This window comes from Muscardinus avellanarius (assembly GCF_963383645.1).
Source record: "Muscardinus avellanarius genome assembly, chromosome: 6".
NCBI classification, from domain to species: Eukaryota; Metazoa; Chordata; class Mammalia; order Rodentia; family Gliridae; genus Muscardinus; species Muscardinus avellanarius.
This window is the reverse complement of record NC_137791.1, coordinates 57,276,067-57,289,936: the sequence shown is the minus strand read 5'-3', so window position 1 is coordinate 57,289,936 and position 13,870 is coordinate 57,276,067. Positions and strand designations below refer to the sequence as shown.

The 13,870-nt window shown below is 36.0% G+C and overlaps 1 protein-coding gene across 1 annotated transcript in view; it reads left to right on the top strand.

The window, feature by feature from the left end:
• Positions 1-1,699: 1,699 nt before the first annotated feature.
• The window catches only part of BMPR1B (bone morphogenetic protein receptor type 1B), a gene marked incomplete at its 3' end in the record, with an annotated part of 110,780 nt that continues 98,609 nt past the window's right edge, over positions 1,700-13,870 (top strand). The window contains exon 1 of the mRNA XM_080697383.1: positions 1,700-1,762. Within this exon, the coding sequence (XP_080553509.1) occupies positions 1,750-1,762 (13 nt within the window). The 5' untranslated portion in view covers positions 1,700-1,749. The remainder of the gene's footprint in view (positions 1,763-13,870) is intronic.

The window sequence follows — 13,870 nt, the reverse complement described above, 5'->3', positions numbered from 1 at the left end:
CCACATTTCAGCCACTTGCTCCTTGCAAGAAGCTCAAGGCTCTCTTCCAAACTGGCATGGAGCCATGTTCCCTGTGCGGCTCTGAGCCAAGCAGAGAAGATTTGAACAGATCTAATAATTTGATTTGTGTCTGCTTTTTCCACCTCTTGCCCCTTCTCCTGATCACTTCTATTTATTTTATAAGCTCATTATCTCCCTACCTAAAAGGGATATTCACAAACGATCCTGAAAGACCCTTCTCACCACCCCAACTTCCATTTTCCCAAGAAGTTAAGTTGCAAGACTTCAGTCAGTGAAACAAAACTTCTATCAAGTGCCTTAGTAAGTTCTGAATATTTTAAGATTTCCTAGAATATTTTAAGATTTCCTAGATGACTAAATACAGTATTTTTGTTAAGTTTCACCCCGTGAAAGTGTGAATTGAGTGTTGTGTTGGTTGTAAGGTTTACAAAAATCATAACAAATAATAATCGTTGGGTTCCTTTAAGCTGGAGGGGGTTCAGATGGCATTTACTGGAGTAATGCTGAAAGGGACATGATGGGGTGGGGAGGGGTTGGGAGGGTGCTCTGAAAAGTGAGAAGAGATTTAATTCCCAAGAAAATAATTCAGACATTTTGTTCCTGAGGAAATAATTTTTAAAATATTAAATAAACTTGTCAAAATTATATCTTGGATATAACCACTGAAATATATGTTTCCATGCTCATAAATCATTTTACAGGCAAGCCAATGAGATGTAATCAATACTTCTTTTGTATCTATAAAAATATTTTAGTTTCCATACACAGGAAGATTCAACTGTATTTCTTGCTATTCTCAGAGTGAAACAAGACTTGTTTTTGAAAGGCCCTTTAGTGTTAAAAATTATTTAATATCATGGAAAATGAAAGTTTCTAAAAATGTTCAGTTTATAGTGAGACACAATTGCAATTAAAAATCTAAAATGTTGGATAACTTATAATGGTTTCAGTAATATCAGGTTGATTAGGTTCACAACACTTTTTTTTTTCTAGGTATCTGAAAACCACAGTCATTTTGAAATAATGGGCAAGCAAGTAGCTTAACTGAATTGTTGTAACTTGCAGGATTCATTAGAAAGGTCTCACATGTGACCCTTTTTCCTATGCACACTTGATTCATGGTATTTGCTTCATTTAAATGTCGAAGCGGAGTGTGAGAAAGCTGGAGAAACGTGACACTGTGCGTGTTGCACTCTTTCTGCCGTCCCATCAAAGAAAACATTGATTTCTCCTTGTCTTTCTGCATTTCTCAGTTACAATTCTCAGCAGAGAAAACATCCCGACAAAAGAAACAAGCTCTTTTCTGACAGAAAAGTTTAAGTGTGGATTCCTTCGCAGCTGCCCAAGAGGCTGGGGTGTTGCCGCGCAGGGTGCAGCCCCCAGCCCCCCTGTGCTGGCCCGTGGGCAGCTGGGTCAGGCTCCTTTCTTAAGAAAACAATCCGGCTCGGGGTCCTTGCAGCCCTTTGTTGTCCTCCCCACGAGGTGATGGGTTGAAATCCTAGTGGTGACAGAAGCGGTTTGTAACAGGCTTGTCTTTCACGGTTCTGTCTCGGGCTTGCTGGCAGGCTCCTGAAGACCTGACAAGAGTGGAGCAAGAAGTCTCAGCAAGAGAGGCAAGGACAGGAGGCTCAGGCACGCAGGTCACAGTGGCGCTCGCTCTCCTGCTGCAGTGGGTTGGTTGGGAGAACCAGACCGGCAGCTTCCCTTTCCTTGTTCATTCTTCTGTCTATGCACGCGAGGGGTAAGAAGATCAGAGGCCCCCACACGACAGTGCTGACAGGGAGCCCAGTTAACGTCTGCTTACCGTGGCTTTTAGCATAGAAGGGAAAGTTCAGGGCAGAGGTTCAGCGACTAAAGATTTGTACCCCATCTTCCAACTGCTCTGTGACATGACTGCTTTCTCTATCAGGGCAAAGCTTTCTAGGCCATCTAGAAGAATAACTGTAGAGGGATTTAAAGTTTCTGTTCTCGCTAGCAAGAATTGCCTAGAAGACCCAGTTTGGAACTTTGAGTTTGAAGTAATTCTTAACAAAGTGTGGAAGTTTATATAAAAATTTATGGCAGTAACAATTTTAGCAAACTTTGTTTGGATTCTTGTAATTTGAAAACTGTTAGATACTTTAGATGAGCTGATTGGAAGTTCGTTTTATAGATGAGCTAATTGGAAGTACATTTTTGTATGGATGCACTGAGTCAATCTGTAATTTTATAATGGCAATGATAATACTATGTGAATATGTGAAATGTTTATTAACATTTAGCAGCAGGGATTTGATATGTGATCATTTTGTCTGGAAGAATGATTTCCCATATCAAGTTGGCTGAAAGCAATTTTTAAAAACTGTTTCACATTTTTATCAGAGAAATGATTTTAAGAGTAGTTGAGCTATTTGCCAGTAAGAAAGAAGGTAACTTAATGAATATGAAATAGTTGTGGTAGCGATTGCAACAAGGTTTCATGAAGTTGGGAATAAGAAAATAATGCCTTTATAAAATTAAGCCAGATGATGAAAGATATATGTATGAAAGTACAATATATTTTTAGTCAATTTTATGTTCTTGTGTTTTATAACACTAATTTAAGTATATAATTTATGAAAAAGTATGTATTATCAGTTGACATGTACTTTTAATTGGTACTTATAAAATTAATGTTTTCATAATCTCTCAGTATTTTATGACACTATTAAAATCTATTTTATGGTATGGTTTAGGGAAATATGGTATCAATTTCTTTTATAGGCAATTGTAACTTAAAGGAGTTTTGTATATTAATATGAAGGAATGATAGGTAATCATCATCTACCTAGTTTGCTAGTTTATTTTTCAAAAATTCTTATCGTCTGGTACCTTCTAGAACAGAGTAGAAATCTCAAGGAAATTGCTTCTAGGAAAGTTGCAGGAAGCTCAAAGTATGATGCATGTAAGATAAAATTTGTATTCTTCTATTCTAGCTACATTTTTTTTGCCTGAAGGTATTTTTTTATATTTTCTTGAGTATTTTCCTTGAAACATCATGAATGCCTGAAGTTAGTACTACATTATGCTAGTAAAAACCAAAGAGGCCATATGCTACATACAGAATTTTTGAATCATAAATTGCTAGTCTCATAAGGTACCCTAAACTAATATTCTATGAAGTATCTTATACTTTCAGCAAAGAGATTGAAGCTTAGAGACATTCCTTGCCTTACATCAGTATCAAATGGCCTTTTTGTGTACACACACACACACACACACACACACACACACACACACGTGCAAACTTCTACTTATTCATCTTATAATGTTTAGAAATATGAATTCTGGACCTAGATACCCAGATTTAAAGCTTAATATGCTAAATCCCAATAGACATTTCAAGCTCTATCATCAATTACATTTAATTTGTTTTGGAGGAATTGCCCTATCTATAACTTTTTAATAAATAAACTTTGTTATTTATGATTTTCTCCTGATGAATGCAAAATGTGCTACAGAGAGAGACTATGAAATTAACCAGTTAAGCAAATTTGACAACTAAAGGTCACTATCACTGACAATTTGTAACATGCTTTTAGAGTTGTTAATTCTGCAGTTACTTCAGAAGAATGTTGAACACAAAGACAAAACAAAACAAAACAGGTAAACAGGAAGAACAGATAACATGGCCATGATTCTTAAGTGTATGACAAAGTCCAGATTAATATTCTCAGACTTTAGATCCTTATTTAAAGTAAACATGTTTCAAAATGGCAGAGATATTTGGAGAATGTGAGCTTTGGGCTGATAAAAAATATTTTGCTAATCAAATACATGGAAACCTAAAAGCTTTCTATAAAAGAAATACTGCGGTGTGCAGTTGTACTCCTAATTTTGCAGAGATTGGGCACAGTTCATTAGTGGGAGAGAGAGCACTTCATAGTTGGGATAGTGGCAAGGGTGGCCTGTATGAAATAACTGATTCCCCTACATCTTAGCACTGCCTAAATTTTATCTTGAATGTTTTATTTGAGCTGACATGGGCATAAAAGAAAGAAACCAGAAGTATATCTTAGTAGAGGTTTTGATCTTTAATTGGCACATTGTGATTGCTTTGAAAATGCATTTTCTGTGGTAATTTTTTAGCATTTTATTTCTTTTTATGTGCTTTTATCATCATCGTCATCATCATCATTTTTTACAGTACTCAGGATTGAACCCACGGGCATTCTATCTCTGAGCTACACATTCAGCCCTATTTTTTTTTAATCTTTATTTTGAAATAGAGTCTCACTAAGTTGTGGAGGGCCTCACTAAGTAGCTAGGCTGGCCTTGAACCCGCAATCCTACTGTTTTAGCCTCTCAAGTACTGGAATTACAAGCATGCACCACCTCGCCCAGCTTTTATGTGCTTTTATTGGTGCATTATAGTCTCACATAATGTAAATCATATTGACAATCCTTGAGTGTGAAATTGTCTTCCTGAAAAGTGAAAATATGTGGTGCTTATTTTTATTTGAAATAGATTATTTCAAAAACTGAGCCAGGCATAGTGCTGTATGTCTATAATCCCAGTACTTGGGAGACTGAGACAGGAGAATCTCAGGTTCAAAGCTCCCCTCAGCAATCCAGGGAGACCCTATTGCCAAATAAAAAATAAAATAGGGCTGAGGGTGTAGCTCACAGGGAGAATGCCCCTGAGTTCAGTTCCCAGTATTTAAAAATAAAAATTGAGCTTCTTATATTACCATACCCTTTCTTTTCAAAACATAGTAGAGAATCACACAGAATCACAATGAATTATGGTGTAATGCATACAGTATTAAAATATTATTTTGATAACTACCATTCTTCTTAAGTTCTGCTAAGGGAATTAACTGATGTTAGAAAAATGTTAGTCTGACAGGCCTAAAACAAGTAGGCTGTGTTGTTCCAACAAATTATGTGTCCAATATGAAAAAGATAGGCCTCCTGTTCTGTCATTTAGAAGACAAAATTTTTACTTAGTGCTTTGTTAAATGCACATGTGAAAATTTCTATAGTCTTCTCCCCCCAGAAACCATGGTAATAACATATTATAGCAACAAGATTAAAATGCAAGTTGGTACCCATTATTTTATTTTTAAATTAAAAGTGAGTCTACATCAGTGAAGATAGTTACAAGAAAAAGAGGTGGGGTAAGAAATAGGAATCATCTCTTTTTGAATACAAAATATCCCCAAACTCTATGATCAAAAACAGACCCCAATCTTCATGGTTTTTTCCAATTTTTATATAATTCAAATTTTAGACTCTAGCTCTTCATTGTCAGGTCATATTCCATAGTTTTCCTTGAATATTTATGTCTGAACTGGTTGACACTAATTTAAAAGTTTAAAATTCTGTTATAAAATATTCTAAGCGAAATTAGGGTAAATGGGGAATCTAGTAACAGGAGGACAACAAATATGGCTGTGAATGTGTAGTTTCCAAATTAGAATGGTAATATTAATATCGGGCATCAATTTGGGGTAATATTTTTAAGTGAAAACTGATCCTTGTTACCATATGGCAAAATATAATGAAAATCTGAACTGTTAGACCGACACAGCTGTTAAATGCATAAATGTGGTTCTGTGTTTAAAATGTTTTCTACTACAGCTATTATGCGGCATTTCCAACAATTAATCTCAGGCTATTAATGGGCAAGCTGTGGTGAGCATCACAGATGTAAGAAACTTGATCTCTGTGGTAACTTACCTAGGAGGAAAATGACCAAACTGCAGCTCTCGACTTGAGTCCTAGAGGGTAGATGGAGAAATAGAACTCATAGAACTATTAAGTGTAGACTCCAATGATTTAATTTCACCTTTATTTATGTGAAGATACATTCTTTAAAAGGTAGTGGCAACCCTAGAAGCAAATCATATATGTATATATGGGTATCTGTGCATATGTAATTTTAATCTTTAAATTACAAATACCTGAGCGATTTTAGAAGAGTTATTGTATTAGAAATAAAACCATAGCATCAAATTCTGTTTTCCTTTGCATGCCAGTTGAGTTTGAGGTGATATAAGTGTTCTATTTGATTAAAACAGATAGGAACAAATATATAGACTTCTTTCTAACTTTCCGGGTGCTGGTCTATTTTTATAATTCATACAAGAAATTGAGCAAATTATCAAATAATAAAGCTTAACAATAACTAAGTATAGGAAAGTAAGTTTAATCAGCTAAATTTTTTGACAGTCTTTTCTTACACTACATTTAGGTCCAGATGGGCTCTTTTGGTCTTATTATAATTAAAAAAAAAAAACTGTAAAATAGTTATTTTGCCTACCTCAATAGGTATTTTTTAGTTCATAAATATTACTTCTAAAGTAATGGGGTGACCTGAACATGGTGGTACATACCTGAAATTCCAGTACTGAGGATGCTGAGACATGAGGATTGCAGGTTCGAGGTCAGCCTCAGTAACTTAGCAAGGCTATCATCAACTTAGTGAGAACCTGTTTCAAAAATAAAAAAATAAAATAGGGCTGAGGGTATAGATCCAATGTAAAACATCCCTAGGTTCAATGCCCAGTACCACAAACAACAATAAAATACATGAGGTGATATTGTGAGTCTGCAAGTCAGAATAACCTCGTTCTTTTAATGAGCTGTGGCTTTTCTTTACTTGATACCGTCTCTGTCATATTCCTTTGATAATTAAATATTCACATAAAATCAAATTATTAGTATTTATATTTTTGTTATAAAGAACAGAAATTTTTAAGAGAAAAAATGTTGAATGTATACATGAAGAAAAACTCAAGAAAACTTGGGTCTCCTGGGAAGGCACAGAGGACCTGAGCTTCTTTCTACTCGTGTGTGTAGAAGGACGTCTTGGAGGGACATCCTGGACAGTCCTCCTCTCTTGTGGCTGGGGTCTCTGTTTCCTTTATTTCTACTTGGAATTTTTTTTTTTTTTTGAGTCTGGGGATGGAACCCAGAGGCATTTGACCTCTGAGCTACACCCCCTGCCCTATTTTTTATTCTTTATTTTGAAACCGGGTCTCACTAAGTTGCAGAGGGCCTCACTAAGTAGCTGAGGCTGTCTGCGAACCGCCATCCTCCAGTCTCAGCCTCCCAAATGCTGGGGTTACAAGTGTGCACCACCACATCCGGCTTCCGTTTGGAATTCTTTAATGGCTACTCCTTGCATTCAGGATTGAAATCCAGATCTTCGTCCGTAAGGTGGGGTATCAGGTGGCCCTGACTTGCTTTGCGGATCATCTCACTTCTTGGTGAGCATCAGTCATATATGTCTATTGTTGTCTCCCCCTAAAAAATATTAAAAACCTTTTATCACTCATATATTTCACATATACTGTTTCTACAACCTGAAAAGTTCTTTGCTTTTCTACTTTGTATATTCATACTTTTCTTTAAATGTCATTGAATTAAGTTTTTCCTTAACAGTCTAAACCAAATGACATCCCCTTGATAGAATCCCACATTGTAAATTTTGATTTTAAAGTATACAACATGATTTTTTTTGCAGGGCACTATCGTCCTGGAAGCTTACTTCTCAGAAGAAAAATAATCCGTGTCCCTTGTATTTACAGCTATCTCCTGAGTGTATAGTGCAGACTTGGTATATGGAGGAGTCTACTCACCTGTACATACTCATTACTACTTACATGATTTCAAATAGTGAAAAGTACTGGTATATCAAGACCTTTTTGGCTTAGCTTTCTAGATTTAAGTACTAAGTGTTTCACAGTCTACCCCCCTCCACAGCCCATTTTTCCTCTACTAGAATTTCTTTTCTTTATAATCAAAATATCATTACTAATAATTTGATCTTATATTAATATTTCTTTTTTTTTTTCGTGGTACTGGGGTTCCTGGAAACCCTTCTACCTCCGGGCTACACTCCCAGACCTATTTTATACTTTTTTATTTGGAAACAGGGTCTCTTAAGCCAGCGAGGCTGGCTCCGAACCAGCACGATCCTCCTGTCTCCGCCTCCCAAGTGCGGGGATTACAAGCATGCGCCACCACGCCCGGCCATTATATTAATATTTCAAGATACTCAGAGACAGAGATAACCTAGCACTGAGCTACGTCCCAGACTTACTTCTTTCTTCATTTTGAAATAGGGTGTCCTTAAGTTGCCCATAATGGCCTTTAACTTGCAATCCTTCTACCTTAGTCTCCTGAGTAGCTGGGATTACAGATGTGGCTTACCCTACTTGGCTGATTCTGTCTTTTATTTTCAAGTTTTAGGGAGAGAGAACATTTGATTGGCTGCTGACCCCTCAAATAATCAAATGTAACCCAGCTGGAATATGTAATCACTCAGTACCCAGATGCCCACTAGACAATGACAGACACTGTTAGCAGGTGCAGTTTGTTTGAAAGAAGTTTTGTATTAGGTTGGTAATAAAAATATGTACTATAGCTACTGTAATCACTTAGAACACTACCAATATCTCCAGCACCTCTTGTTTATGATAAATTGCTATTGGCTACTAAGTAACTTATTTATTAGCTATATGTTTAAAATTATTTTAAAAATTTGTATTTCTCACTTGAACTTTAGTATCTAGAAAACATTATTACCAAAAACAATGGTAACACATCTACAGTTAGTTTCTACAGAATTATTTTATCAGTAAATGAAAGGCTCTATTTTTATTTCTTTGCTCTTGAAAAAAAAGACGGTGGTGCTCATCTATAATCCGAGCTACTCAGGACGCTGAGGTTGGAATAACTCAGATTTGAAGCCAGCCTGAGCACCATAGCAAGACTCTGTCTCAAGACAGCACTACAACAAAAATAAAAATAAAAATGATAAGGATGTAGCTCAGTTGCTGAGCATTCCTGGGTTTATTCCCTAGTAGTGGGAAAAAATAAAATGATAAAATTCAAGGTATTAAGATGTGACAGAAATAATATATGAACAAGTAGTATAGTGACCTGACAGACTTTAATTTGGTCAGATTGTTAAATGTAACTTTCACTCCTTTATTAAACAGTAGTTGCAAAAATGTCAAGAGTCTGACATTCATGATCCCTGAACAGGCCATGAGTTTTAGGCCAGCACTATGCATCACAAATGTGATCACATTCTGGAAACCTAGCATCTGAAACTATGCTTCTTATCTGAAGTCCATAGGAAAATTAATGCTCACTTCTAATTCACCTTTTAAAACTCTCATGAGTACATATTGAAAAATGACTTTAGTTCATAGTTTTTTCTTGCCCTAAAGTATCCTGTGGTACAGAATGTCTCCATATTCACCTTGGTACCTTTATGATTTCCATGGGAATTTATGTGTATGGAAATAGCATCTCATGTCTCTTTTTCAACAACTGTGAAACTTCAGTGATGTGGGCACTACGCTGATGGGAGAGATCAACCAAATGTGAGACCGTTTAATATCATAGGGCATCTTAAATTTTTATGCTCATTTTTGTTGTTGTTGTTGTTGTTCTGGGAATCCCCAGCTCTGTTTTGTTTTTTATTTTGAAACAGGGTCCCACTAAGTTGCAGAGGGCCTTGCTAAGTTTCTGAGACTGGCCTTGAACCTGCAACCCACCTATCTCAGCTTTCCAAGTACTAGTATTACAAGCATGTGACACCACGCCCATCTAGGTTTACTTTCAAATACAAGCTAGACCAGTGTTTGTTTCTCAGACTTACCATAAAATTATCTTTCCATTATGTTTAAAGAAATATTCACTATAATGCTACGCTTCTGCTAGTGTTTACCTTTATTTTGGCTTCTTTCTAAAAGAAATGACCTTTTTTTGGTGGTACTGGGGGTGGAACCCAGGGGCTTTCTACTTCTGGGCTATACTCCCAGACCTATTTTCTATTTTATTTGGAAATAGGGTCTCACTAAGTTGCTGAGAGCCTCACTAAGTAGCTGAGGCTGGCTTCAAACTGGCAGAAATGACTTTTAAATCAAGTCTGTAAAAGGCAAATAATATTTCAAATCAGTCATTTTTCAAATCTGAGAAATAAGAACCTGCTGGTTATAGCTGTATTTAAGTTTAATGGTTATGTACTTGTTTATGGGGCTAAGTTCATTTGTCCTGGTTAGAATTAATACTCTCAAGTAAGTATTTTTTCAAATTTCATTTCAAAGCAACAGTCATTTAATGTTCCTATTTTGGACAAAAGAAACGTTCATGTTTTAAGAGTAAAATGCTATATTTATCCATGAAACAGTTCATTTGAATGAAGGACTGTGTAGCAGTTATTTAGAGGAGTATCTGAGTAGCTCTCTGAATTTAACTTAGCCTTTGAAATTAGTGAGGCTATTGAGAACTGTGCAGTGACCTAGAAAATGACAATAACAAAAAGAAGTTCTATTATGACATGGTAACAGAAGATAGATGCCACTTAATCAAAGTTGCTGAACAGATTGCCTCTTAACTTTATTCACTTTTTTTACATATCCACACACAGGTTTCACATTCATGTAGTTGTATATATGATTTTATAAGATTATTACAGTTTATTGAAATTAGATAATATCACTAAATATTTCCTATTTTCTATATTGCCCTGAGTGAAAATATGTTCAAGTTGGGTATTAAGGAAAATATGGGTATAAAAGGAAAAGGAACCTCATGCTAAATTATTTGATTTCATAGACACATGATGTTCTTTCAATGAGGTATTCTGGAGATTGTTTTTGGCCTGGATTTTATGAATGTACACCAAACAGTTTATTTATAACATAAGCATTTTAGTAGCTATTATGAATATTACTAAGCCATACCATTAACCTCTTAAAGTGAAAAATACAATTTTCTGCCTTTTTAAGAAAATAGACTTAATGACAAACATCTTGCAAATTAGATTTTCATATATTTCATCTCTTTCTTATGCTCAATTTAATCTATCAAAGCCGCACATTGTAGAAGACATCTGGTATTGAGCTTAAGCAGCTGGGTTTCATTTGTAAAGGTTTTGAGCAAATTCTGGTGCTTGCCAACAATAATACAACAGTTGGCCAGTGTGTTTTCTTTGTGGCAGCTTTGTGCAGCGTGGAAGAAGAGCCCTGAGTTCAGGACCAGGTGATTTTCTGCCTCTTTCTGGCCTGCCTGGTGGAAGCTGAGGTTTTATCAGATGTTCTGTGAGCATCGGCCCAGGGCTTATTGGAGTGGCTGTTGTGTAGAGATCAGCTGGTGGGTGAGATATAATTAACCTTCATCAATTTGAGAAACATGGTGTCTACAGTTCTAATAGTATAATTCTGGGAATTGCCTATTAGAATCACTTCAACTCATGTTTAACATACAGGTCCCAGTACCGTATCCCTAAACAACTAAACCAAATATTTGATAGCTGAGTCCACAAAGCTTCAATCAATAGCTATTTCAAGAGATTGAATACACATTTGGGTCAAGTTCATCCTTTTAGTGGGCAGGGCCTCTAAAGCTCCTCTTTTACCTGTCTAATCAAAATAAGAAAGTATTTAATTAATATGTGTTTAAGATAAATTGTTAGAATATGTTTCAAAAGTAATTTACCCATATTTTCAGTATGAACATGCTTTCATAAAATATTACATTAGCATGATGTGTTGTTTAATGAAACATTTGTCCTAGCACTATTAAAATATTGTTCCCAGTGATGAAGAAGGGATACGTCTTCAATATTTGGAATAATTCAAGGATTTCTGGGAGAGTAAAATGAAATTGGAATCCCAAATTTCTTTTCTCTTCTTCAGATATATATGAAATAATTTCTGTCTCCAAATAGCCACTGAACACCTGTTAGGCCCCCTAGAACTACCTTCACAATTTAGCTCTGCAAACACCATATGGTTGGATGGGTGCTTCTGAGCCCTGCTCCCACCACAGTTAAACATGTTTTTCTCAACAAAAATAATTTATGTCTCTGTGGCTGTCTAGCAGTTTTGGGTACTGTTCTGGAAAGAAACCAGGCCGTAATTCTTTTCCTGCTTCTACTGGAAACATTCTATGCCAGAATTCTTACTACCTTAGTTTAGTATTGTTTTGCTGGTTCTGAATCCAGAATTGAGTTTTCCAGACAAACACTTTTGAGTTCCAGGGCAATGTGAAAACATACCCAGAGAATGTGCATTGATGAGAGGATTGCCTCTTTGGAACTTAGTAGGTAGTGACTATCTGTTGGTAAAATGTCATTAACTGGAAATGTACTTTTTGCTTTTATTAATTTTATCTTATTTTGAAATTTAGCACTCAAAATAGTCATTTTTGAGAGCTTCTGTGTTCCTTCAGGAACTTGATTTAAAATAAACACACACACACACACACACACACACACACTCATAAACACTCATGGTAATGCATACACACCATTTGACGTACACAGACACTACTCCAGGATATCTATAATTAAAGGCAAATAAGAAAAGGGGCCATCTAAGTGCTTGGGATTGTTTCATCCCATGATCTATGTCATGCATGGGCTACATCTGTAGCTTTTTAAAATTTCTGGAGGAAGCTCAGCAATGCAGCTGTCTCTAATGTACTGTGAACCTTGAAAAGGAATTTCCTTTCAAGTAAGAACGGAAGTAGTTTGTGTGTGGGATGATGGAGCTGAAAGTTTCCTTTAACAGAAAGTAAAGTGCCATTATGTACACAGCCATCTATACAACCTAAAACAACCCCGGACAGAAATAGATATGGAAGACACCTACGTTTACACTTGAAAATGACTTAATATTGAGGATGGCTTCTGTCTTCTCAATTTTGCAAGTGAGGAGAAGGAGGTAAAAATTCGTGAGAGGGCCTTGTCTAAGGTCTCCCTGTTAATACTAAGGCAAAAGAGAATTTGGAATCCCAGAGTTTTAACTCTAGTTCTTTAGGAATTATATAATTGATGGTAGGATTGCTACTTAGGCTAAAATGCACAGAAATCTGAAGCAAGGCCTTTGTCACATAAACATTTTATTTGAGGCAGATTATGTAATTTATACACAATTTGTTCTGAGACAAAATGCCTCAGTGTCTGAAGGAAGAAAAGGAGACCAAGTAGAGGAATACATTTGAGTTCTTGGGGAAAAATTGCATCCCACATGGAAGAATGGAGCATTCTTTTCTTTCTCTTCTTCCTAAAATATCCAAATTGGTTACTTCCAAAATATCCCTAGTAGGTCTGGCATGCAAAGAAGAAACACAGTCTGCAGCTTTACACCTTGAGAGTGAGCGCTAACACCTCTACAGATTTATTTCCTAATGCTAAAATAACATGGCTATTGTTCCTTTCCATTGTAGAATATCACTTATACTGGGATCCTATAGATTTACACACTGGGTTTTATGGCTTTGGGTAGTTGTTGTAGAATGTTCTAAAATAACCAGTGAACTGTCTTTAGTAGGTGAAATTGCTGTCATATTTATCTTGATCTATTTCTACCTCTCCATGAGTTATTGAGTAACTGTGAATCCAGACTTTAGATTTGCGAATTGAAACCTTATTGTTTTCTTTTTCTGTGGCTTTGTTTCAATTCTTGTACCTGCTCCTTAAGAGGTTTTAAAATCCTGCTGAGGATATCTGTCGAGGGCCATCATAGAATGTATACTGAGATTGTCATTTGGACCAGGTCCGATTGAATCCATGGTATTTGGCTGAGTGGGATTTGTCTGCAAGCTAGTAAGGCTAATACTAAACTTCAACCATTATTGATGATAAATTCAGAGAAAACCTGGATGGTAGTATTTCTGGTATTAATTCTTTTTTTTCCCTCATGTCTGAGACAGCTTAATTTGGTTATCTTGGTTGTAATAATACTTTTATTCTTCATGCAGTCTGCATAACCAGTGGAAACAATTGATGATTCAGAAATGAAACGTTCCAAAGTTAATTTTACTGGCCTTTTTCTAAAGCTAAAGGGAGGAGCTGCTGAGGGCC